The sequence below is a fragment of the Rissa tridactyla genome, chromosome 3, assembly GCF_028500815.1.
Source record: "Rissa tridactyla isolate bRisTri1 chromosome 3, bRisTri1.patW.cur.20221130, whole genome shotgun sequence".
Classification (NCBI taxonomy): Eukaryota; Metazoa; Chordata; class Aves; order Charadriiformes; family Laridae; genus Rissa; species Rissa tridactyla.
In genome coordinates, this window is record NC_071468.1 from 15,998,104 (window position 1) to 16,024,323 (window position 26,220).

At 36.2% G+C, this 26,220-nt stretch overlaps 1 protein-coding gene across 5 annotated transcripts in view; it reads left to right on the top strand.

Annotated features, from left to right (window-relative positions):
* LIN9 (lin-9 DREAM MuvB core complex component) overlaps positions 1 to 26,220 on the top strand; it is a 41,711-nt gene that overhangs the window by 11,246 nt on the left and 4,245 nt on the right. The window contains exons 3-11 of one of the 5 annotated variants that reach the window (XM_054196608.1): positions 934 to 1,028; positions 4,816 to 4,920; positions 6,845 to 6,978; positions 10,015 to 10,140; positions 14,971 to 15,128; positions 16,267 to 16,400; positions 17,355 to 17,474; positions 17,648 to 17,749; positions 22,909 to 22,989. In XM_054196608.1, coding sequence (XP_054052583.1) covers positions 934 to 1,028; positions 4,816 to 4,920; positions 6,845 to 6,978; positions 10,015 to 10,140; positions 14,971 to 15,128; positions 16,267 to 16,400; positions 17,355 to 17,474; positions 17,648 to 17,749; positions 22,909 to 22,989 — 1,055 coding nt within the window. Of the gene's footprint in view, positions 1 to 933; positions 1,029 to 1,052; positions 1,077 to 4,815; positions 4,931 to 6,844; positions 6,979 to 10,014; positions 10,141 to 14,970; positions 15,129 to 16,266; positions 16,401 to 17,354; positions 17,475 to 17,647; positions 17,750 to 22,908; positions 22,990 to 26,220 lie in introns of those variants that run through there. The other 4 variants (XM_054196609.1, XM_054196610.1, XM_054196612.1 and 1 more) reach the window with 4 other exon arrangements.

The window sequence follows — 26,220 nt, forward strand, 5'->3', positions numbered from 1 at the left end:
ATATTTGTTAGACTAGTAGTCTATAGACTATTAGTCTATTACTAGTCTATAGACTAGTAATCCTTGGTGGTTGAAACTACATATGTTGTGGTGTATTTGGACACTGCTCTTCTGGGTGGAATTCTTGAAATGTGTTTTTTTCTTCCTAAGTACTGCCTAGGTGTCAGGTTTGATGAGAAAATTGAGGTAATCTTTCATCTCTTGAGGATGAGATAGGAGAAGGATTCTTAGCAAGACCTGCACACGTGACAAAATTTACATTAGGAAGGAGTTTCACAATCTCATTGTGTTTTCTGTCAGCAAGTTGCGGGCTACATCAAAAATCTGTTTCTTATGTCTTTTTCTTTGAAATTGTCTTTATGAACATTCATACAGATTTTGAATACTTATAATCTGCCCAACAATAAAAGTTTCTTTATATATTGCAAGGCTTCTATTACACAAGGAAGAAGACATGGTCTGTTGAATATTGTAACTAATATAGGTTTGTTTCAATAAAATTTGATTTACTTGTTGATCTGCACCCACTTAATTTTTTAGAACCTGAAGGAAGCCAGGTCTTGTAGAACTTTACCTTCTCCAGGTTTCAGTTACAGCCACGGTACAGCTATCTAGATGTGGGTCAACCTGGCAGTGGAAGTAGCTGATTCCAGCAAAGGAGGTTTCAAGAAATCTAAATGTTTTCGGGAGTAAAAAATATTTTGTTCATGTTTCTCCATGTACTGAAAATATATTTCAATATTTTTTTAATTAGTGTTCAGAACAATTTAATAAGAATATTGAAATCTAAAATCCTTTTGTAATTTAATCCAAAGAAGATGTTGCAAGTAACAAAATTATATTAGTAGTTGATGATGTTATGCTAGCTTTTGGATAGTAGTTATGTTAAAGCATATGTGTATGTATATTAATGACATGATTTCCTCACAACAGAGGGAAGCTTATCCAGTTCATGGAATGAAAAGTATAATTCTCTGCAGAAAACACCCATTTGGAAAAGCAAGAATGCTGGTTCTGCAGTGGAAATGGTAAGAAGCAATAAAAAGACAACTTCAGGATTAGTAAAATACCATAAAGTGAGTGAAATTTAAGGATCAAGAAATTTGGCTGAGATTTATAGTTTCATAATTTCCGAATGTTAAACTGTGTCCCTCACAAGAGGTCTACACAGTTTGAATATGAGGTGAAAACATATTTCGTAAATGAATAATCAAACAAATTAAATTGCTGACCTTGTTCAAGATAGCTCATAATAATTTTCTCTCTTTTTTGTAAAGCAAGTGCTGCGACGTGTTTGTACTGTATCTACACCTTGAACTTAGGAATCACCATTTCTGATCAGGCATTTGTTTTATCTCATGAAATACCTCACTTCTAATTATTGCTGAGAACTGATGCATAAAGAAAAGGAAGGGAAAATGTCATAATGCACTTCCATCATTGTGCCTTCTAGGGGCAGATTTTAATAAAAATAAAGGAATGTCAGTGAAATGTGGTGTGGTATTCTGAGAGGTCTCATAGTTCTTTTGTTAAAGAACAACCTTGGGGTGGGGAAATGAAAAGTAAAGAGCCTGCAAGCCTCCAAGGGCATGTGTTTGGGTTGACCGTTTCCCTCTCTCTTTTTGAAATATTCCATTATTATTTCTTTCCCCGTTGTATCACATTCAAGCTTTTCTTGACTGTTCTCAACCTTCTCTACCTTACTGAATTACGTGATTTGGGTTTGGTTTTGCCACCAGCTATATTGCACCCAGTGCCTTATTTGTCTACTACTGTGCGCTCTTTTTACTGTACCCTGGAGAGTATATGAAACACTGTCGCCATTGCTGGGCACATCTTGCTCCTATACCCTTCTGGTGCCGCCGCCTTTTACCGTAACGGCAACCAACTTGCCAACTATCACCTGTTTTTTGGGTTTTTTTTAATTCAAATCATTATTTTTTGTGAACTGCCTGTTTATTGGAAGGGAAACATTATGTTTGAAAACTATCACACTTGCCTGCTCTGCACGTAATCAAAATATCTGAGCAGCATCCAGTAGTGCATGAAGCAATGTGACTAACATCTGTCCGTATATAGCTTGTTCTGTCATCTCTCTGGAGAGAGAAACTTATGCAGAGAAGGTATTTATTTTGGTAGGATTCATGCATATATATATATATACACACATACATGTTGCTATATGTTTATGCTAGAGAACATAAGGTCTACAAAATGCAGTTCCAGACAGCGACCAGAACTTTGTGATGGCCCTTAATTCCTGCAGGAGTTCACGTCACAGTTTTCAGCTCTTCCCCAGGAATGCTTATATTCTCACAGAAACAAGCCTTACTGGTAACTTAAAAGATCACGTGTGCTAAAGAACTGAAGTCACTAACCATAAAATTTGTACGAAAACCTTGTCAATCTTTAGGTATGCTGACTGTAGGTATTAAAAATAAGAGTCAAACTTTTAATGTAGCTCAGTACTCTGTAGAAAGCTGAGAGAAAGATCAGTGGATAGTCTGATGTGTTAGCAGTGGCCCATGTTGCTGAGAGGTGATGTTGTCTTCTGTACTAGCTTGAGTTCCTTGAACATTGGAATTTTTGCAGATATGTTGTACTCTTAGTGGAAAAATCTTTCCAAACATGCCTGACGTATTTAGTTAACGTGGATGATACCTCTTTGTGACACTTGTTGTTTTAATCTTGTGTGAGACACCGTCAATCCAGACTGATGAAACACTCTTATTTTGGATAGTTCCTTGGAGTAGAATTTGTCTGCTTCTATTGAGGGTTGTAAAGCAGTTCTCTTGATCTGGATCGTAGCCTTAGCGTAAGGTTGAAGATTGTTTTAGCATTTGTGTTCCTGTGTTGGCACGTGCTTTTCATCTGGTACAGTGTCATAAAATCACAAAGAGCTATATAGACATTTGGGAGAAAAATGTTGTTCTGGAACTAGCATCTCAAATGTCAAGACTGAAATATAATTGCAAATATTCAATAGGAACCTCGCTCTTCATCCTGTGGGCAGAATGCTGTAATTAAAAAGTCCTGGAGTTCTGCAATGTATGAGTTTTTATTGTTGGAACAGGATTGTGGATTTGTTTTCTTGCTCAAAAATTAGAATAGTTCCAACCTTTCTCTTTTAGGGTGATGGTTTGTCAAGGATGGCAGAGATGTTATAAAAGAACATAAAGACATTTGAATTGAAATTTAACATTGTTCTTAAGGTTTAGTGAATTGGAAGATGTGAAGTAAAGAACTTGATGTATTTAGGCGAAGAGAGAAAAACAACATCCATAACAATTAATATGATAAACTAATTGCTATGTTAACCACTTGGTTACCTTGTAGTTCCTCTGTTCAGTGTGTGTCACTTTCCTGGTTTGTAACATCAACAAGGAATGGATGTTTTCTTCTGTGTGCTGAATGGGCTTGGTTGTCTAGCACATACAGGGTGCTACTGTTACTTAAATATACTTGTGTAGCTATATTTTTAATATATACATATAATTTAGAGTAAGAAAAGCACATTTCCTGGGAAAGCTACAGCTGTTCTCATGGCATGGAACAGACAGATTTTTTGCTACTACTGATTAATTTAATAGAGAATATCTCTTTTCAAACAGATACTTTAATCAGTCACAAACTTGTTACGTGTCTGTCTTAAGTGTAAATGCTTATTAGTGAAGTTTTATTTCACTTTGATTTTTTTTTTGTTTGTTTGTTTCTGACTCAAGGGCTTATCTTTGTCATCAGTATTCTTCACATTGTGGGTGTTATAGATTCCATACCCATATTAATTTGTAGCACTTTCACCATCTGTACTGGAAGAAGTGGCATCTGCATTTGTTCTGCCTTTACTCATCACCTTTGTAAATAGCTTGAAGTACAAGGAATGCTACAGAGTGCAGTCTTGGGGTTCTGCAGAGGAGACACATTTCAGTTGCGTCTGGCTCCTCTGTTGGGCCACAAAGTCTTCATAGAGGAAAAGCTCTCAGTACTAACAGCCAGTCGTAGGTTACTCTTGTCCTCATTAAAAGCACGAGTTTTTTGTTATAGGGTAAAATGTTGAGGAATAACTAAATGAAGTGATTTTTTTCATGACACGCATTTGCAATATGGTTTCTTGTTTTCAATCAGCCTTCTAATTCTCTTTGAGCTATAAGATCTTAGCACCCAAGTAAATTTTAACTAGCATAAATTCTAAATTCTTCTCTTTTCTGATATTTTCACATAACTTATTCAAGCTTTAGTTTCTTCAGACTTCAGCTTCTTAGCATTTTGCAGTGTAGGCACTTTCAATGAGTTAAAAAAAAAAAACAAACCCACAACACTTTATTAGACTTATAAGAAATCGTTGCAAAAAAATTATATACAGCTAACGTTATTACTGAGAACATACCAAAACAAATACACTGTTTGAATAAACTTTTTTTTGACCCAAAATTCAGAACAAACTGTTTAAAAGATGTGCTTATAACCAAAGCAAGGACTATTTTAAGCTTAGATACACAAGTGTTTAGACACCTAACTCCTCTGGAAACAAGTGGGAGTTAGGTTCTAAATACTTCTGTGGAACTGGGCCAGCAGTATAGTAATGGGTTATAGTTAGCATTGGAAAGCCTGGAATCTTAAATTCCTTCTTCTCTTCTCTCAGCTCTTAGATCCCTAACTGCTAGGAGGCACTATTTATTGTGTACCATGTGCCTTAAAACCAATAGGTGGCAAGAGAAAATGCATTCCATTTCTCTCACTGTGAATTCTGTGCATGAACAGAGAAATCAGATATTTTTTTTTCTTGTAATTCATTCTTAATTTTGATACATGCAGCCCTTCAGAAATTCAAAACGGAGTCGACTCTTCTGTGAAGAAGATGACAGACAAATAAACACAAGGTCACCCAAAAGAAATCAGAAGGTTGCGATGGTTCCACAGGTACCTACATGTATGCAGATATTTTTACCAAAAAGGGGAACAAGTCCTATCTGTGTTAGCTGAAAACTAGAATACATTTGCTTTTCAAGTTGCATTATCAGTTTATGAATATTCTTGTGAGGAAAGCTGTTGCTAGGAGTAAACCACAATTCAAAACAGTTTTATATTTTTCTTCCTCACAACTGGGTTCCTCAGTTTATTTATGGGAATACCTTTTCTTTTTGATCCTGGACATAAGCATACAGAGCTAGAAGGGATTCCAGACTAACTGCCCATCTCGTTCCTGCAAACAGTCATATCTTGTAGTCTGCATAAATTTATGCAGCTTCAGCTAAAAACTGACTAGGTTTCTTGCATTCACTACATCATTTAGAAAGTTGCTATAGAACTTAATGTATTCCAACAGTTACGAACTTGCTCTAGATTTGTAGCCTAAATGTATTCATGGCCATCTATACCGTCTTGATCCTATAAGGATAATGTCTTCCAATTCAAACAGCTTGTTTTTTCTACTCCTCCACTTGACTGTCTACTCCTTGATATAGCATGAAAGAGCAGCTGTAATTTCTCTTGGCCTTTATTTGCTGTGTTTGACAGGGCAACATCTCTTAAAGAATTGGCTCTCTAGTACCTTTGTCATCCAAATCACTTCTCTGTATCATCACCTTACGAGCCTGAATTTGCCACACTGAAAAAGTACTATTTGAATGCTGGTCTTATTTGCCTTCTGAACTGCAGTGTCAAATGGGGAGGACTTAGCAGTTGCCATTTTGTTTTGTCCGTTGTGTCAGAGATGAGGACCATGACATTTCTCTCTATTCATAACCATGATTTCTTAACAGTAAAAATGCATGGATAATGTTCTAAGCCCGGTTGGTTTGTACTTAAAGGTCTGGTTCAGGAGGTCCGGTGATTGCTGGATAAATATTTGTGAGGGACTGCAGCTGCTGTAGCTCACAGATCTTACTGTCCTGCTAGGCTTTGTTTCATGGAGTTCCAGTGGGAGAAAGGCGACCTGTATCTCGAAGGTAGTGGTTAAGTGCAACAGGAGCCAGCAAGGTGTCTACTTTATGCTTTATCCTATTATTGCTGCTACTAAAGGTCAAACTACTTTTGAGCGTTTGGGGAAGGATAACAATTGATCATGGCATGGGGACCCAGTTAAACTAATATTCTCAAAAAGCTGTTATTTTTTGCAAATAAGTTTTTCTTTCTGTCAGTTAAGACAGCCATCACTGGAACAAAATTATGGAATTATTTTTCTGCGGTCTTGTTTAAATGCAGGTCTATGTATCATGCATGCAATCTAAGACACTGTCTTTTCTGTAATTTATAAAATAGCTTTCCAATGTAGTTAAAACTTAATTGCTTATGTCCATGCTAGTTTCTCTTGCAGTTTTCTAAAAAGCAAGCACTCTGCTCAAATGTTTGTCTGTATTACGTTCCTGTGCTAGCTTCATCCGCAGTTTAAGAAGAGTTATTAAGAGTCAAAGCACTAGTGCAAATGAGGCAGTGGGTGTTGCTGGCATCCGAGCCACAATGTCACGTATGCTCACTTGAGACAATGTTCAGCGGTGCCTCAAACTTTTGAAGTCTGTGTGTATTTTAGTGCCATGCTATTGTTACCAATAATGTAGTTTCCATGTTGAAAAATGTTTCTGTTAGACGAGTTTTGTATAAAGATAACTTGTTGTATTGATCGTGCTAAAGTTTGCCATCTCTTATGTTTGATTGCATTGCTGATATAGCACAGTAAGGATTATTATAGATCTGCAACAAAAAAAATTGTCATGAAACAGTATATGTGATTAAAATGTACCATTTATTAATGTGCAAAGTTTCATCAAGAAAATCTAATTTAATTATTTGAATATTGAAGAATCGTTAGACTGTATTTAACTGATTCCTTTATTTTACTGCATAGAAGTTTAACACAACAATGCCAACACCAGACAAGAAGGTATCGCAGAAGATTGGTTTACGGCTTCGTAACCTGCTGAAACTTCCCAAAGCTCACAAGTGGTGCATATACGAATGGTTCTATTCAAATATAGATAAGTATGTTTGGTTTATATAATTATCTCATATTAGTATAGAAGCAAGTCATTTTCTGAATTGATCTGGAAATTTCCATATATTGATTAGATACTCCAAAGTTTATTCTTAAATTATTAGTTATTGAAAATTATTTCATTGGTTTGTTTTTGTTGTGGTTTTTTTTCTATTTTTTTATAATGAGCAACTACTTGAGTAGTTCCTTGGGTAGTCTTCTATGGAAGGCCTTCCTTCATGAAAATAATTTTCTTTTTATCACCTCTGCCTCTATCAAGAGGCATCTTTTCTTAAGATACTAAGATAATATAATAAGACTTTATTATAAAAGATACAAGCTTTTATTCATAATGTTTTAGTATCTTAAGCATGAAGTTATCAGAACACTTAGACTTTTTTGAACCCTTGCATCTGTGTTGCTCACGGGGGATGGGAAGGAATCTGCTGCTTCATAAGGTGCTGCTTCTCTAAAAGATGTAAAAGTTGATTTCAGATAGTTCTTCCCCATCATCCCATTTTTATTGTGATCATTAACAGAGCTCCAGGTTGTAACTGTTCGGCTGTTGTCTAGATAGCAGCGTCCTTCTTAGATCTCCTGTCTCCGAGATCGTTTCTGCAATTTGTGCCTCAGAGTCTTTGGCGCTTGTTCTCTTAACGCCACTAGCAAGGTGGTGTGAATTGTTTAAAAGAACCATTATAATTTAGTCCCTAATGATGAAAAACTAAAAATTCTAAAATGTAAAAATCATTATTGATGAATGGAATCTTAAAATCTACACTATTGACTAACAGATGAAACACTAGCATTTAATATTCTAAGTAATGGCTTCAGAGTTAACAAGCATTCTTTCCCAGAATCTATTCATAACAAAATAATTACCGTTTTTCCTTCCTGTTTTAATCACGATTGCTGTGGCTGTTTTCCCTAACTGAAAAGGCAGTCATAGCAACAGAAAAACATTTTAGGATATGTTCATCAGAAGTAGAAAAATTACATGTCTGTTTTAGTTAGATGTAATTCCTTTGAAAGAAGTGGTCTTTATGTGCTTTTTTTTTCCGCTTATTTGAAAAAAAAAAACAAAAAACCCAGAACAAAGAACCCAAACCCTACTTATTCCTAGTAGTAATTTTAATATGTGACATTTATAATTATGATTTATACAGCAGTCTAAGAGCTTTTAGTTTATTCTCAAATAATTGTCTGTGGAACTTTACATCTATCAGTAGACTAGAATTTGGGTTTAGCAGGTAGTTCTGAAAACCTCTTTGATAGTTACCAATGTAAGCTTGTAATGCTAGTAAGATATAATCATGTTAAGATATTGTAACATAGTTTACTAAGAAACTACATATCTCTGGAAGAAAACCTTTGATGTATGTTGTTTTGAGTAATATGATCAAGGTTTAATGAGAAGCTTTAAAAAGTTTAAAGCATAGAGCTAACTGTCAACTGACAAAATATGGCTCACTGTACAAGTCTCAAAATATTTTAATCAAATTGTCTCATCTGAGATGGAAATCATCAATTTAAATGGCATGTCTACTATAAGTTTTTGAAATACTTTAATCTCCACAACTATCATCTGTGGTTATTAGATTATTGAAGCCGTTTCAGTTGGATTCTCTCTATGCTGCTGCAGAGGACAGTTTTGTGTAAAATCCCACTGACTTCTGACACACAGAGACTTCTAAAGAGCTGCTTACTACTACAGTGATCATAGGCCCTCAGAACCAGATGCAGTCGTAGCTTGCTTACACCATTTCCCAGAGCTTCCAATCTTGTGGATGCTGTGGTTTTACAGTTTGCCTGCTTAGGGACAAGTGATAGTAAAAACAATCAAATACAGATTCTCTTTCTCCAAAAAAAAAAACCCCAAAACAGTTGTTCTTTACACAGATACCTTGCCTTAGTGACAGTAAATCTGGAGAAAATAAAACTCTTATACGCTTCCTTGTCTGTTTCCTGAGCCTTATTGATCGTTCTTTGTGGTTTCCTTTTCACTTCATGCCACAGCTGCAGATCCTTCTACTGCAAAAATATTCTCTTCCATTCCTGCCTAAGTCTCCTTATCTCCATGCACCTTTCCTCTCTCCCACCACCCTGTACACTCACTTGAAAGTGGTGTTGCTTCCAAGATCCTCTTTATTCTGTACTTGGGGATATCCCCCTCTAAGCCCCAGTGCCCTGCAGAGAGTGGAGAAAAGTGGCTTTATCTTGGATGCAGTTATTTTTTTGTTCTCACCAGGCGAGATCTATTTCGGTTGCACATAGTCTTTAATGATTAACCTGCTATTAGAACGGCATATCCATTGCTGCTCCCTTGTCACTTCAGCCCAAGAAGGATGTGGTACTACAAAGTAAAAGGCAGTCATAAAACATAGAGATACAGACAGGTCATAGCATCAAAGAGAAATTCATAAGCTGTGTAGGTAGGTTCTCTGAACTGTCACTTCTATAATACTGATCCTCTGCTTCATCATGGAGTCGTGGTATGATACAATAAGTCTCACCTGTATAGCTGTAGAGAATGACAAGTTGGCTCAATTTCCTATATTTTGGAACACTCTGATGAGTATCTGGGTTACGATTGAATGAATTTATGAAAATGGTACTGTCTTTCTCAATGTCACATAGTCCCTTCCATTATTCTCAATACCTCACCATCTCTTTATGGTTTCCTTCAGTGTGTTGCAGTATCCTCATGATGCTGCATTGGCTTTACTGAAATTTCATTTGGTGCCTTTATATACATTACAAAGCAGGATGAATACATATGTTTCCCTCTAGTAACAAGAGAGGAACGTTTTTGAACATCACTGATAGTAAGGCTCAAATAGAACAACAGTCCTGGAAACTTTCTGTCTTTGTTTTCAGTTGAATTTATTTCAGGTTAAATTTGTCCTTTGAATAGGAGTGTCTTGTTTATATGACTAGTTTATACTTTTTGTTTTCAATATATTTCTTACGATGGATGTTTTTTGGAATCCTTTGACAAAAGTTTACTAAGTGTAGTTAACAGAGGACCAATTGTGTTTCAACAGACCACTGTTTGAAGGAGATAATGACTTCTGTGTATGCCTGAAAGAATCTTTTCCAAATTTGAAAACCAGAAAATTGACAAGAGTAGAGTGGGGGAAAATCAGACGATTAATGGGAAAACCACGGAGGTAATTTCTTTTTTCTTTCTTTCTTTTCAACTAATAACTACATGTAGTTTTGATGTTACTGGTATTGTTCCTTCTGAAATAATTTTGTGTGTAGATAGTAAAGCAAAATAACAGCGGAGAGTAGAAAAACATCTTATTGAAAAGGTGTTCTCTGAGCACACACCCTGCTCCCACACGCACCTTATTCCTTATATAGTTGTGTCCAGTCCATGTAGTCCTCATAAGCCTGTAGTTGAAATGTGCTCTTCCCAATCTGGCTAACTGAGTATCCAAGCTAGGATATGTTGAAACTATTATTGTATCTTCTATGCTGCAGTGCTGCCTGGTGTGGAAGACAGGCCTGTTTTTCACTAAGTATTTTTTTCTGGTTATAACTAGCTCTTCATGGGGAAAACAAGTGCACATTTTCATCTCATTTATTTTATTATTTTTAAACCATTTTATAGATCCTCAACTTTTCCTGGCTTGGCTGCCAAAACAGAGAGAGGAGAAAGTCACCCATAAAATATTGTACCTCTTGGAGAAGAAGCCAGAATTTAACTAAGGCCGTAGGGTTTTTTTTCTCTAATTTAGAATTCTTAATTCTTAAACCCACTGATTCGGTTCAGCCTTTTCACAGAAGCTATACAATTTAGCCTAGAGAAGAGAAGGCTCAGGGAGGATCTCATCTCTGTGTATAAATATCTGAAGAGTCGGCATAGAGAAGATGAGGCCAGGCTTTTTTCAGTGTTGTCTACAAAGAGGACAAGAGGCAATGGGCACAAGCTGAAACACAGGAGGTTCAGTTTTAATATAAAGACAGACTTCTTTTTACTGGGAGGGTGACTGAGCACTGGCACAGGTTGCCCAGAGAGGTGGGAGAATCTCCATCCTTAGAAATATTCAAAGGCCATCTGGACATGGTCCTAGGCAGCCTCCCGTAGGTGACCCTGCTGGAGGGGTTGGAGCAGATGACCTCCAGAAGTCTCTCCCAAACTCAGCCATCCTGTCATTGTATAAGGTCAGGAGAAAAATATACAAGTAGTGTTGCAGAAATAAAAGCCTGGTTTATTTATGAAAATGCAAACACTAAAGCACTGAATCCATTTCATAGATCACTGTACTGAGTTAGATTATATTTTGTCTGATGGAGGCTATTTCATCTCCTGTACCTATAAACAACTTTACATAACTAAAAATTGCCAGTCAAGGGAAGGCAGCAGAGCCGTCTTAAAAATAGTTCCTTTTGAAAAGGCTTTCATATAATTTGAGCTTAACTGAGATACCTTTTCATTCCTCTATCGTCATGCTTCCCGCTGAGAGGGAAATGGTGTCTTTGGAGGACACCACTTCATCTTACGCATCACTTACACATTTGACTTTTTTGCAAAAGGGGGTACTACTATAAAAGATCAGCTTGCCTCATTCAACAGTCTGTTGGATCACTGATAAAATTTCCTTCCTTTTTTTTGGAGGGGGGGAGGGAAGAAGGGAGTGTTTTTGGTTTTTGTTTGGGTTTTTTGTTGTTGTTTTTGAGATATCATACAGTTAGCTTTTTAAAAAGAGAGACTCATGCTTAAGGAACCACAGGTCTAAATGGGCAGGAAGTTGTTTTCTCCGAATTCTGAAGTACAACTATTTGACGGGATATAGAGTCTTGTTTTGTTTGTTAACCAAAACTTTACGACTTCTTGTTTTTTACCAACATAAAATAAGCATTCCTGTTTGCTCTTCATTTCTTTAATAATTTTTAAAAAATTATTTATAGGTAGTCTTTCTTAAGATGTCCAGAGTGGTCTTTGTCCTTAGTTCTACAAGATTTTGAAGTATTCTAAATCATTTGAATGCTTTTTCAAGATAATTTTCATCTACCTCTAGAGCAAAGGTTTTTTTACATTACTATTCTGTTAGAAGTTTCTTCTGTCTGTACTCATGATATGCAAGTAAGCTAAATACCGTGTTACTACTGATATCTCCCCATGAGTGAAGAAAAAAAGACATTTTGCATCCACAGTGTTGATGGCAGAGGATAATAGTGTCTCTGTGTGATAGCTGTGCACATGGTTGTCTTTTTTTTTTTTTTTTAAATTTTGTTTTAAATATATTGTAATATTTTCTAATGTCTGCTGCTACTTTAAATGTCCTATCACACCATCAACAGTGTGGTTGATTGGCACAACAGTATTCTTCATGGGAGCCTGCAAAGCTTGTAAGATTCCAGTAGACTGTGGGGAAAGATATGCTCCAAGAAAAGGAAGAGGTAATAGTTAGTCTTGTGTACTCTGTATAAACTTAATTGGGGTTGTGAAATAGCAATGGATATGAATTAAGCTGAGATATGCTTGTCCTGCCACTGTATGATGGTAATGATTACTCTGTTAGTTCAAATTCTTATGACCGAGGTAGAAACTGAGAATAATGTTTAACCTCTTAAAACATCTCCATAGAAAACTAAAGAGGTTGCGATGTTATCTGTACCATGGTTTTAATCTTCATTTTTTTCATAGGAATAACACAAAAATGAGATAACCTGTATTAAATATATTTGGGGTGATGGGCTTGGAGATTAACATAAGCTAGAAATATGTTTCAAATACTTTCTACATCCATTACCTACAGCATTAGGAACAAAGACTTTGTAAGAACATCTGAGCTAGCCGTAGAACAGTAGTTGCTGTTGTAGGGCCCTCCAAGGTCAGTGATTAGTATTTCTAAGAGCACAGGTCAAAGAACATCAGACAATATCTGATGTTCCTGATGCAAGACCCTGTACGTGATTAGAAGGACTAATATTGAAGTCTGTATTGCCTTTTGCTGTTTTTTTGTTGTTGTTGGGGGTTTTTTTGTCTTGTCACACTGTTTTCCTCTATGGAATGGAAAAACTCTGACCTGCATTTTACTTCTTCACATTCACAGCCCATGGCAGGCATTATTTCACACTTGTTCCTCCCCAGTAGTAAGTGTGAAGCGAATAGCATCTTTAAATGAGACTATCCAAATAAGCTTTGCATAACTCTCCCAACCACCATCACTCTCTCTTTGCCATGTGCCTTTCCAGGTATTTTGAATTCCTAATGAGGATCATTAGGCAATACATAATTCCAGGTAAACACATTCTGCTCTTCAGTGGTAAACTGGTGAGTGGGGCCCACACCTACAGTTGCTTAATCTACAACAGAGTTTCTAGACCATACAAAGACTTTTGTCCAGTGACAACTTTTGCAGTGATAGGGATTTGGAAGCCTAAAGGAACCTTCAGTGCAGCACATTACTGCACGTGCCTGACAGAAGTACATCACAGCTTCAGTTCATTCCCATTCATTGTTGTGCGTTTTTAATGTCTTGCTTAGGACTAAGATCTCATTGTGTTAACACTGTACACACTGGACAAAATAGATGGTCTATGCCCCGTATAACTTAGAAACCATGTATAAGATAAAAGGCAAATGATATATGCATACAGACAAATGAATGTGAAACTGATGGTCAGTATAAAAGAAAGTGGTCTCAGCATCCTGACCGCTTAGTTCTTATGATCTTCTCATACGCGTTGCAAGGAAGAGAAATTTTGGAGAATAGCGAAATGACTTTGTGGAACTCTCCAGGTGAGAGGTATCAGAAGAAAACATAAGAATGTTTATTTTGGCGTATAATAAGAGAATAGTAGAAGCAGACTTGGAAATAGGAGCTGACTGCTCAGTACTGAGGAAGATCTTGAAAGATTTTAAATAGAAAATAATTTGCAGTGTAGGAGAGGTAACCAACAGAGGAGTTGTCAGTGTCTTCTAAAATAAGCTCATAAAATAGGACTTTTTGTTGATCACTGATCAATATATAACTGTATGAGTTCCATAGAAAATGTTTAAATTGCATTTGACTGCAGTAAAGCAATTAACGAAGGTAGTAAATTATTTGATAAATAACTGCTTCTGCAGTTAAGCAGACCTACAATATCTGTGCGCCTTTTTTAAATGACTTCTTTCATTGACACAAGAATGATCAAAGTGTTTTTTTAATAAGGAATGAGAGACAGGATCGAGTCCTTAATGTCTTTATGCTTTTAGTATCTCCCTCATGCATCGCGCCTATTCAGTAGGTTAAAAGTGAAAATGAGTAAAACCAAGTAACAGCCTTGGGAGTAAGTCTTCCATCTTTTACATTACATGTTAAGACACTCCCAAAATGGGGGAGGGGACTGCTAGAGATTATCTGATTTTACACAATAGCCCAAGTTCAAACAAATTTGTACTTTTACTGTGATGAATCTCAGAACAATTCATGTGCATAATAGAGATTTTGTGACTAAGTTGTACTCTGCACAGATACAAGGAGATGAGACAGAGAAATGCCCTTTTATGTTCTGAGTCTGGTGCCCTTTCATACTAAGTTAGTTTAATTGAGCTAATGAGCACACGTGAAAGGGATCTACTATGTATCAGTAAGTGATGGCAGCCAGGGATCTCACAGTAAATCCTCCTTACATCTTGCATGCATTGAACTGGTATTCAGAATAGACTGGATGTGGGACCTGCTTTAGCTTTGTTGTGACACCAGGTGGATCCCTGTAAGCAGAAAAAGTCCTAAAAAGCCATACTCTTCTGAGGTACTAATGCAACAGCTAGCATTCCTGAGTCTTACTTTTAAATAAACTGTTATTTTAGGATTGATAATTCTGGGGAGTAAGACTGTCTAAATCTGTTCAACAAAATCCTTTTCTCTTTAACACCTCACCCCAGGTTTTTTCATTTTCCCTTGCTGATGTGTAAACTATGCCTATTTATTTGATATGTCTTCACGTACATACGTTTTCAGTGCTGAATTTAAGTATAGTTTTACATAACTGTATTATAGGTGTTCCTCTGCATTCTTCGAGGAAGAGAGATCAGCGTTAAAACAGAAACGTCAGAAAATAAGACTTTTGCAGCAGCGGAAAGTTGCAGATATTTCACAGTTCAAAGACCTTCCAGAAGAAATTCCATTACCGCTTGTAATAGGAACAAAAGTTACAGGTAAATTCTTAAAAGCAAACAAACAAAAAAACAGACAAGTGTTTTGCAGAAATTTTAGTAAACCATAATATATTTAGTGCACATAGTTAAAACAAATGTAAAACATCAAAAACGGTATGTTTTTATTTTTAACTTATTGAGAAGGTGCTTGTGAGGATTAGCTAGCATTTTTAAAACAGTGATATGGTTTTAAACTGTTTAAAACACTGTTTAAAACAGTGATATGTTTTATTATTTCTGCTGTTAAAATTGTAGACTTTTTTTAATTTTTTAATGTCTAGTAATAAATCTTGGAGAAAGAGAGATGCTTAAATGTAAAGAGTGGAGTGCTGTCTGAAAGTTTAAAATCTAACCTAATATAAAACTTGAGCTTTATTTTTCCATAAATATAAAAATATCTGTTTTGAAAGAGAGATACAATTGATATTGCAGTGGAGTTGGACATATATACTAAACATGACATTACCTGACTGAAAAAACTTATGCATAACTGAGGAAGGAATATTGTTAAAAACATTCCACAAGTTTTGTCTAATTTTAAAAAACCTTGAATTCCTCCGTCCTGTCTGTTAGTGATCCAGGTGCTTTTCACGTAAGCATGTTATCTCCCACTCAAGCCACTACTGTCCATTGCTTTTTGCGTTCTTCAGCAACACTGCCCTTAATTCTTGCTGAAGAGCAGGAGTGCACAACACTGCCTCTCCTTGCTCTCCTAGAGATGTGTCCTTCAAGCTGCTCCCATCATTGTCTTTTGCTAAATATGCATCAGTAGAAGTGATCAAAGAGAAATGGTATGCAAAATCATCCAGAAATTGACTTTTGCCTGCAAAATCTGTCAGTCAGAAGGTATTGGGTATTAAATAGTGGTTTTTTTAGACATAAGTGTAGTGCTAAGGATTAGATTCAGGTAACACTTGACTTAAAGATAAATTTGACAAAAACTTGGGTCGTGTTTCTATTGCATACAATTTTTTTTGTGGGTTTACTTTTTTTTTTCCATTTAATCTGCGGGTTTTAAATACACATATAAAGGGTTACTTGCAAAAGATGTATTAAGTCTATTTTTCTTAATGGTATCAGAACATTATAACGTTTGGTTTGTTGTTCTTTTTTTGCTTTTGTTTTGTTTTATTTAAAGCACGTTTACGAGGTGTCCATGATGGACTATTCACTGGACAAATAGACGCTGTAGACACTCTTAATGCTACGTACAGAGTGACTTTTGACAGGGCAGGTCTTGGAACACACACAGTCCCAGATTATGAAGTTCTTGTAAGTATTAATGACGCATTCTTAAAATAGCTGTAACAAAAAATAAAATTAAATTTTAAAAATCTACAATTGTATGCTTTAATCAAAAAAAAGAAAATTCAAAATACTACATCCGGTGGTATTGTCATAAAACAGAAACAAGCATAATAGACGTATGAGAAATTCCAGGGGAATTAGCTTCTACTGTTTATGGTTTTATAGAACAGGATAACCCTCTATGTAAAAACATAATGGCTCAGGCTGGAATAATTTACTAGACCTACTATTATAGGTTATTATAATAGCCTGAGATTAATATGAAGAAATATAACAAGTAATGTAAGATCCCAAAGAAAATTCTGCTACGGGATCCTGGCAGGATTTGCAGAAAATGTTCAAGAAGACCTGGCCCTTTGTAATTTGCCAGAGTCTGGAAAGGCCTGCAGTAGTTGCAAGCAAGTATTATGAGTTGATTTAACCTCATTTTGAAACTTCTTATGGTAATGAAGCTACCTGCGGGGATGTTGCTTTGGTCAAACAATTTGGAATTATTTCCTAGCTCATAGGCTTTTGTATCAATTTATGAGCTCCAGGAATTGTTCCTGCCAAACAGTCTGACCTAGACTGCAAGCTTTTTAGAGGACCTCACGTTCTTTTTTATCTTGCATAGTGTTGAATCTATTAAGGGCCCGTAATCTGTCTAGTCTCTGTCGTGATCTGAGTTTGGAGCTGTTTAGGAAATACTCTTGCAGGCTTTATTTCACGTGATGCCATAACACTTTGAAAACTCCAGCGGTGGAATATGATTTTGAAGTTCCTGCTAGCCCAAGAGCAAAACATTAATCTTTTAATGTTGTTGGGTTGGGGCGTGGATAAGCATGGTTAGTCCAGATTCCAGAAATAAACAATGTACTCCAAAAAGTGTGTAAAATTAATCTGAAAGCTCAGTATATCGTTCCTTTTCCTGTCTTACAGAGTAACGAGCCTCATGAAACCATGCCAATTGCTGCCTTTGGACAGAAACAGCGGCCGTCAAGGTTCTTTATGACCCCTCCCCGATTGCAGTACACACCTTCCCTCCAGTCTCCAATTACAGTAGGTTACTTTTTCCATGTAATATTAATCATTGAAATATTTTCTGATACATGTTGAAGCTGTTACCTTAAACAGTTTTTGAGATTAATTTTCTGAGGTTATTCAGAGAGAGAAAAATTTTAGCAAATCCCTCTAAAACTAAGCTATTAAATTAAATATTCTTTCCTGTATAGGACAGTGACCCTTTATTAGGACAATCTTCGTGGAAAAACAAAATTTCAGGCACAGATACTGAAACACTAGGAGGCTTTCCGGTAGAATTCCTCATTCAAGTGGTAAGCGTTAACTGCAACTCTTAATTTTGTTGTATATTGTCCTTTTGTGCTTATTCTGCCAAGTCTTCTGCAGTTAAATGACCTTCTGTTGATTTATGACAGATATGGTGATACCCAAAATAACTTTTGAAAATATCTTAATAATATTTGGTTTTATGCCCCCCCCGCCCCTTCTTAATATTCTCAGTTGTTCATAAGGTTTGAAATATGCTGCTCTTCATACGGCAGGAGGGACTTACGTCTCCAAAAGTGTGTCTTATATTTCCCAACTCTACCAGTTGGTCCAAAAAACCAAAATTATTTCTACCTGCAAACTTTTTATTGTGTTAAAACTTTTTTTTATTTAAAATATACTTGCATTATGCAAATAATATTTGTCTATGTGCATTATCATATATTGTATAATGTTGTACTTTATGTTATGTAGTGTCCTACCCTCTTGCAGAAGAAAAAAAGCACTCTTTTCCCTGAGAGCAAACGTGCACATTATAGATAAGGAAACTATTTTTATCTTCATCTTCATGAAATAATTCCTCAGCGATTTTTTGTACACCAGTTCAGAAGAACACAGACAAGTAATGTTAGGAATCTGAGATTCACTGAATATCAAAACTCGTTGAAGCAAGTTACTCTTCAGGGTGATGGAAGAATGCAGTTGCTCATATTGGTTTACCTTAAGATCTATGATTGAATTCTTTAACAAAGAAAGCTGTTTTGAACATGCTAAAGGAGATTGGAATGATCTGTGTTTAAAATACTAAGAACTGAGAAATAATATTGCTAAACGATTCTCATATTTTGAAGTATGTGTAATTGGTCAAAAGAATCAAATTGTGTCTGTTGTTCACATGAGACACTAATATTTTGGCCACTCAACATAATAAATTTAATAATATAAATAAATTAATATTTAATATATAAATTATATTTATTTATTATATATAATTGTATATGTATAAATATTAATATAAATAAAACTTATTATTTGACAGAATGATCTATTCAGCTTTTTAGGGGAAACCTGTATGAAGCTAGTTTTGAAAAAGGTGGTTTGGCATCTAGCTTAGCTAAAAAAATTTAAAATAGATGTTAGTTGCTGTAAGGTTAATTATGTTAAAAATTGAAATACACACAATATATGGTCTTTGTTTATGCTGCTAAACTGTATCTGCAGTTATCCTCATACTTGAGTCACCGAGTGTGATCAATGAAACTGGGTACCTATGGTGTATTGAGCTCTGCAACTATTCAGTGCATCAAATTGATGTGTTTATGATGTTGTTTCTGAATTTTAAACCTGCAAATGTGTGATTTCTCAGTCACGTTTGGCGTTATATTATTACTTGTTATAAGGAAATCTGTGTTTTAAAAATATAGGCCTCTTGCTTGTATTACAAAGGGTGGCATTTTACAAAGGTACCGCATTAATATGTATTTTTGCTTGAAGATTGTCAAAAGATTCTGAACAAAATCAAGCCACAGATTTTTGGCATTTGTTTATGTGAGCAACTTAATACTTTATCCAGGTTTTGATAAATGGTTTTTTAAGCCTCACAATTCTTTACTGAAGGACTACTATGCATTATTTTTAAGCCTAGAATCTTAAGGGTTTTAAGCATCAACTTCTTTATTAGAAGTTTAAGGGTGGTACTGAAATTTAGTGTTGTGAAATAGGTGAGGCTGGTGAATACTGATTATTGATTGCACTGTGTTCACCAGTCCAGATGTATTTTTATGTTAAAGGTGGCCATTGAAGATGTTCTAGCCTTTCTTATACGCTGGTACGATGAAAAGGTCAAACCCCTCATTCTGATTTAATGGTGATTCAGGAAGTAAATGATCAGAAAATGTTTGATTCAAAGAAAACTTTCTGGAGAGCTATTGCCAGGCAATTATTTATGATGCCATGAATAAACAATTTCAGGAGAAAACTTCATTTTGGAAAAAACAGGAAAAAATGCAGTACGCCTTGAATAAGGTTTCAGTCCCACCCCTTAGTTCTCTTTTATGGGTTCTGAAATTAATTTGTAGCAAAAGGAAGTGTAGCCAAAATTACGTGCAGACACCAACAACTAAATGTTAGGGATATTCTATTTATGTATAACTTGCAGTTTTAAGCAAACATTGTGACTTGTAACAACTATTTTAATCATAGTTCTACACTGGTGAGTCTTTAGTTTTTCTAAATTTTTATTTAAATTAATTTCTACATGTTTACATTTCGGCATCGGAGACTGCTATTCTTTCTGGTTTTCACTGTGGAAAAACATGCATATTAGGAAAAGAATAGCTCAAAAACTATCATTATGATATTAAGAAATAAGTAAACAATAAACAAGTCATAAATTTTAAAAAAATAGTCTTTCATGCGATATGTAATGTATCCTTAAATATTTCATAACTTATACTGCATGTCAGAATGGATAGATTACATTCTAGTAAGGATTAAAATTTGGAGGACGTTTTTCCAAGTGCTCAGCTACAGCTCCCACCGCCCCTCTTCTTGTTTTGTTTTGGGGAAAAAAATTGGATTGGGAAGGAAACAATCTAGGACGAACCAGATTGCTTGCAGGGTTGCTGCGTGTCCAGTAGAGGGAGCATGTTAACGCAGCACGTTCTGAAAGGTGAACTGGTGCCTTCCTGATTGCCGTGGAAAAAGGAATGATCTTCTCAGCTTAAATGCAGGAGGAAAAAATCTGAAAATGGATACTGTTTTTTTGACTATTTTCTGCTTATGAAAATTTTGAAAATATTCCGTAATAAGTGATTTCACACTTTACTTTGAAATGCTTGTGTTCTTATAAATATTGACTAAAAAATGAAATGTAAAGTACAAATCTAAACATACTGTTTGGGTTGTTCCTTCATCTCTTTTAATGTGGAAAAGCATTGTACTAAAACCTCATTTCCAGTTTAATGAGAACTATAAATTATGACAAACAGGATGAGCTATGCTGAAAATAGAGCTGGTAGGCAAGAATTTCTCGAGAAAAATAGGGCTGAACTGAGTTAAAGCATTCACTGATGATACTGGCAAATTAAAATGGAAGTCTATTTAATAAAATGTACCAATGAGTGAAAGTTGGTTGACATCATAGATACAGTAAAAGGTCAGAGTTTCTCGTAGAAAGAATCAGATCATGTTGATCACAGGACTATATCTGGAAATAGAATGAATATAATATAAAATCCAAGCTCATAAACTGGAGAACTAGGGCCTTGCATCCTTGAATATGTTTGAACATCAAAGGGGAGGTTAAGCACCAAATACCTTGTGAGGTTGGGGGACAAATAATATATTCTGCATTAAGTTGGGGACTTCCCAGCTTCATAAAGGAGAAGGACTTAGACATGCTCCATCCCTGGGGCCAGGCTGGATAGGGCTTTGAGCAGCCTGGTCTAGTGAGAGGTGTCCCCACGGCAGGGGGGCTGGAACTAGATGATATTTAAGGTCCCTTCCAACCCAAACCATTCTATGTTAGGCAGTTGCCGGATGGTGATGACAGCAGAGCTTGGTAAGTAACTTTTTGGCACGGTGGCGGATGGTGTACAGTGTTTTCTTCCCCCCCAGGTGTTTTTTTGCCAACACGAGCAATTGTGTGGTGTGTTAGAAACTATCAGAGAGACAACCCAGCTCACAAGTAACAATTCTAAAACGTTTTTTTCTTGCCTTTTCCGAACTTATTGTTTTCTTATTATTGGTTCCCTGATTGGGTATTTCATGTAGCTGACAAAATGCAAGTGCTGGCTCAGCATGGGTACTGGGGGACAGCACAAGGACAGAAATGAGCAGCTAGAATTGGAAGAGTGATAACCTATACAATGCAGTATTGCCCCTGTGGGTCTGACCGTGGCTTGCCATCCACTCGTAAGATGCATCTGGCAAAGTATTTGTGGAAGAAAGAGAGAAGTATTGGTGCCAGTTTACAGGTCTAGTTCATAAGTCTGTCATTTGGAATACCGGTACAGGCTTCCTGTTGCTCACATTCAGGAAAGATGACAGTGAATGGAAAAAAGATACAGAAAGGGCCACAAAAGTGTAGGAGGTCAAGAGCCTTTTATGGGAGAGGAGACTGGAAAGGCTTGGGTTGTGGTTGGTCTAGTGAAAGAACAGTGGAGAAGAGATGCTTTTACTGTCTCTGAATAAACAGGGATAAATATAAGGGAGAGCCTATACTTAGCTGAAAAACAGCTTTGGCAGAACAAATTACTATGAAGTGAATGAGAACACATTTAACATGGAAATTCCAAGAAGATTAATAATTAGCTGAAAGAGGTCCTGGAACAATTTACCATTAGGATTTGTGAGGGCAAGAAAGCTGGCTGCGTTAAGACTGAACTTGAAAATCAACAATGGGTATTGTATATAAGCAGATGTATGTTGAACTAGGATTTCTCCCAGTCCCATGTTCTACTACTAGGACGCAGTTAAGCCCTTCGCAATCTATAAAACCTGAAATCTTGTCTCTCTTTACCTCGGTAATAAAGCTGTTGCTGGTTGTATCAGAGCTAGTGTTTCTCTCGGGGCCCTAGAGAACATGAATAGTTTTAGGAGCGATGCGTGTGTTGAGAGCACTCCCAGTGATTTCCACTTCAACCTGCTAGGTCCCAAGAGCAGCAGAAACAGGGTGTTCCCATTATGAAAGAAGGAAATGGAAAGCCCAGAGGTGTTCCGTATAAAATAGATCCAATCTCTATACCAGGTTTTACTGTAGGGAGTGTACACGAAGGGCTGGTGCTCGGTCGAGGGCACAGCTGAGAACAGGATGAGAACTGTGTGAAAAAAGGTATTGTAAGGTGAGGGATATTAATTGTAGAACATGATGATACCCTTTGTTTTCCTTCAGGCTGCAAAAAAAGAAGATTCTTGATTCTTCAGGCTGTAGCTGGCCATAAATTATATTAGTCTTCCTGTAGGGAATTTCAGCTGATGGATTTCAGCATTCTCCAATCCAGGGCACTTGAAAATGCTTTAAAAATCTCTGGAAAATCCATCATTTAATTTTAATTAATTTTAATTTCTGCATCTTAACTTGATGAACAACTGAGAAATGTATTTTAAAATGATGAAAGAAACACATTTTATTATCTTGAATTTCTATGGCATTTCAAAACTGCTTAAGGACCTATTAATTCTAAAAATAGTTCCTTTGTTTTAGACCAGGTTATCGAAAATCCTTATGATCAAGAAGGAACACATCAAACAATTGAGAGAGATGAATACAGAAGCAGAAAAGCTGGTGAGAATGTTCTCTTTTCAGTTCTTAAAACAGGATATGCTTTAACAGCTAATGCAAATAGACACAATTAAAACTAGAGTCTAGATAAAAATCTATATTTTTATCGCTTTCTACAATGTGAAACTTTTTTATGGGTTTTTTTTTTAAGACAAGTCAGACAGGTCAGTTGTTTCAAATGTGATTCTCCTTTGAAAGCATTATGCTTTGGAAACTGATTAACGTTAACATCGGAATAGCATATGTCAGTTGACACGTAAAGTAAGGAAGTACTATGTACTTTGTGAATCTGGGGTACAAGTTTGTATGGTAAGACATTCGTCATAATTTTATTTTGCGGATGGTAGGTACTTATTTATTTAGCTTTCTGTCTAAAACAATAACTCAGTTCAGAGATTTTCTATATAAAGCTCTGAGTGCCCTTGACCAGCATTTAAAATTGCAATACCAGAGCAGCTACAGCATAATTAGCAGCAGCGGAATAGTTTTTCTTGCTAGGCTTTATCTAATCATCAGTCAGTAAATCAAAATGATAAGAATGTCTCCTCTACCACCCATGGCTATCAATCAACTTGAAAGTGGAAAGCTATCAGTCTCAACCTTCTGCTAACGTCCATTCAGACAGTTGTCTCTACAACATACAGACAGAAAGCTAAAGGTTTGTGGAGAGAAAGAGGAGTCCTTTTTATTTCTTGAAACTAAAAGTGCTATTTTTTTCATGTAAAATATTTGAATGTTGAAGCATTTGATTTATTGTGGTAAGATTTCCCTCTTTGTCCCTTCAGTGATCATGTGCACATGCATGTTGTTATTCTGTTCCTACTGCCCTATCCCTACATCTCTGTAATTTTCTTCTTTTGTGCTGTGATGCTGTTTTTCAAAACCTTGTTATCATTTCAGTTACTGCATTATTTTTTCCTGTGCGTCAAATGTTTTGTCTTTTAATTTTGCATATTAAAAATTAAAATAGATGCAAAAAGAAGGAAGATTAAAACATACCATTGCAACCTGTAACTCTGATACTGAAAAACTAACAACTCTTCTTAAACTAAAAACCTTTTTGTTTTTACTGAGATATTAGTACTTTTGCACAGATAAGGACATCCTTAGGAATGACAGTAGCCTTCCTCTGACAAGAATCCAGGTATTAACATGTCACTAGCTACTAAGCCATAAATTAACTCTATTGTAGAATAAGAATATCAAGGAAAATAACAAAATTGAAAGAGCAAAAAAGCAACAGGGAAGAAGAGGATGTAGAAATAAATGTTAAGTTTGATATATTTTAGCTCAGTTGTAGCCTAGATAAGGACTTTGAGATACTTTTGAGATTCTTCCCTTGCGTGGTTTCCTTTGCAAACCAGCAATCATAAAGCAACCTCTGTTACTATTCAAGGCTGGCCTGATAAAAATAGAGGAAGCGATACCTTTCTATTGGGCCATATTCTTAGCCTGTCTGCTAATCCTCTTTGTCCCTTGGCAATCCCGTCTATGTTTGTGCTGCTGAGTATATATTGTTTCTCCTTTAAAATGTCTTTTCTTCGAACAAGAATCTTTTTCCAGCACCAGTCCACTTGAATATCAGTAACATATCTGAACATGAATAAAATAGAATCTTTTGAGTTCATTCAGGTATAGCTTAGTTGTCAGACTTTGATGATAATTCATACAATTGTGATTTGATAATAGTTAGAGTAACACCGCTGTTTGGTTTAAAGCAATCCTTTTATGGAGACTTCCTTGTAGTGGCTGATCCAATGTAGAAATAAATGGAACTGACCAAAATCAGAACTGGTACTGAATATAGTCCATTATTTTCTGGCAATAATAATAAATTTATATGAGGCAGGGGATTCCTTCAGAGGAGCTATTAATACATACAACTGTACATTTTCTATTTCATTTTTCTGAAAGGACAGCTTATTAATAGTTAAGCATCTTGACATCACTGCTAATCTTGGTTACAGGCTATAAACAAGTTATCATGTACATAAAACAGTAAACACTTTTCTGATACCCATTTGGATAAACACATCTAAATAAAAAGGGTGGCTAGTTCATTTTTTCCAGTTGACCTGTGATAAAGACAAGGTAAAGGTGATGCTGGTTGTTCCAGGGAAGCATGTAGATGTTCAGTGACAGAGATGTTATCTGCTTCCGTCTACTAAAAACATCCATCTTTTGTCTGACAGTTCAGCTGTTTGTGCAGTGCCTCCAGATCTCGGGTAGCTCCTGGATCAGAAATAGTGCTGGTGCTGAGAAATATTTATTTCATCGTCACTAACATAGAACGCCCTTAGCCTTTCCTATCTGATGGGGAATTCATAATTGTCTGCGGCTTTCACAACTGGAGTAGTCCAGTCTGCCCTAGGTGGGCTGGGCACTGCAGAAGGTCTGAAAGTTACAACTTTTTCCTTATGTTCCAGAGCCGCAGGAAGTATGTCAAATATATGCTGGTTTCTAGTTTGCTTTTAAGTGAATGCTGAAGTTATGGTGTTAGTTAAAAGCCCTATTAATTTGGTATTCAGGCTTGCAAATCCCTAGAAGTCATTTCAGTGATTAAGTTTAATGGGGAACTTACAACTGAACTGATAACTGAAACCTCAGTTTTGAGATTTTGACCTGGATCCTCCTGATGAAGGCTCTTGACTTTGCAATTTGCTTCATCTTTTGGTGTGACATCTATGACTACAGGTTTGATTGTATGAGGTACCTGTATCTCAAACTTGTGGCTGAGAAGCAGTGGAAATATATCTTGCTTATCTTGCAAGAGCCCACTTAGAATCATAGAATTATTTTGGTTAGAAGAGACCCTTAAGATCATCAAGCCCAACTGTTAACCTGGCATTGCCAAGTCACCACTAAACCATGTCCCTCGGCACTATGTCTACCAGTCTTTTAAATACCTCCAGGGATGGCAGCTCATCCAGTTCCCTGGGCAGCCTGTTCCAATGCTTGACAACACTTTCTGTGAAGAAATTGTTCCTAATATTCAATCTAAAGCTCCCCTGGCACAACTTGAAGCCATTTCCTCTTGTCCTATTGCCTATTACTTAGGGAAAGAGACCAACCCTCACCTCGCTACAACCTCCTTTCAGGTAGTTGTAGAGAGCAGTAAGGTCTCCCCTGAGCCCCCTTTTTTTTATATTTACAATTTTTTATATTTTACAATATATTGTATGTTTTGTTTCAATTTCATAAATACCACCCAAACAGTGCCAAGACACATTCTGA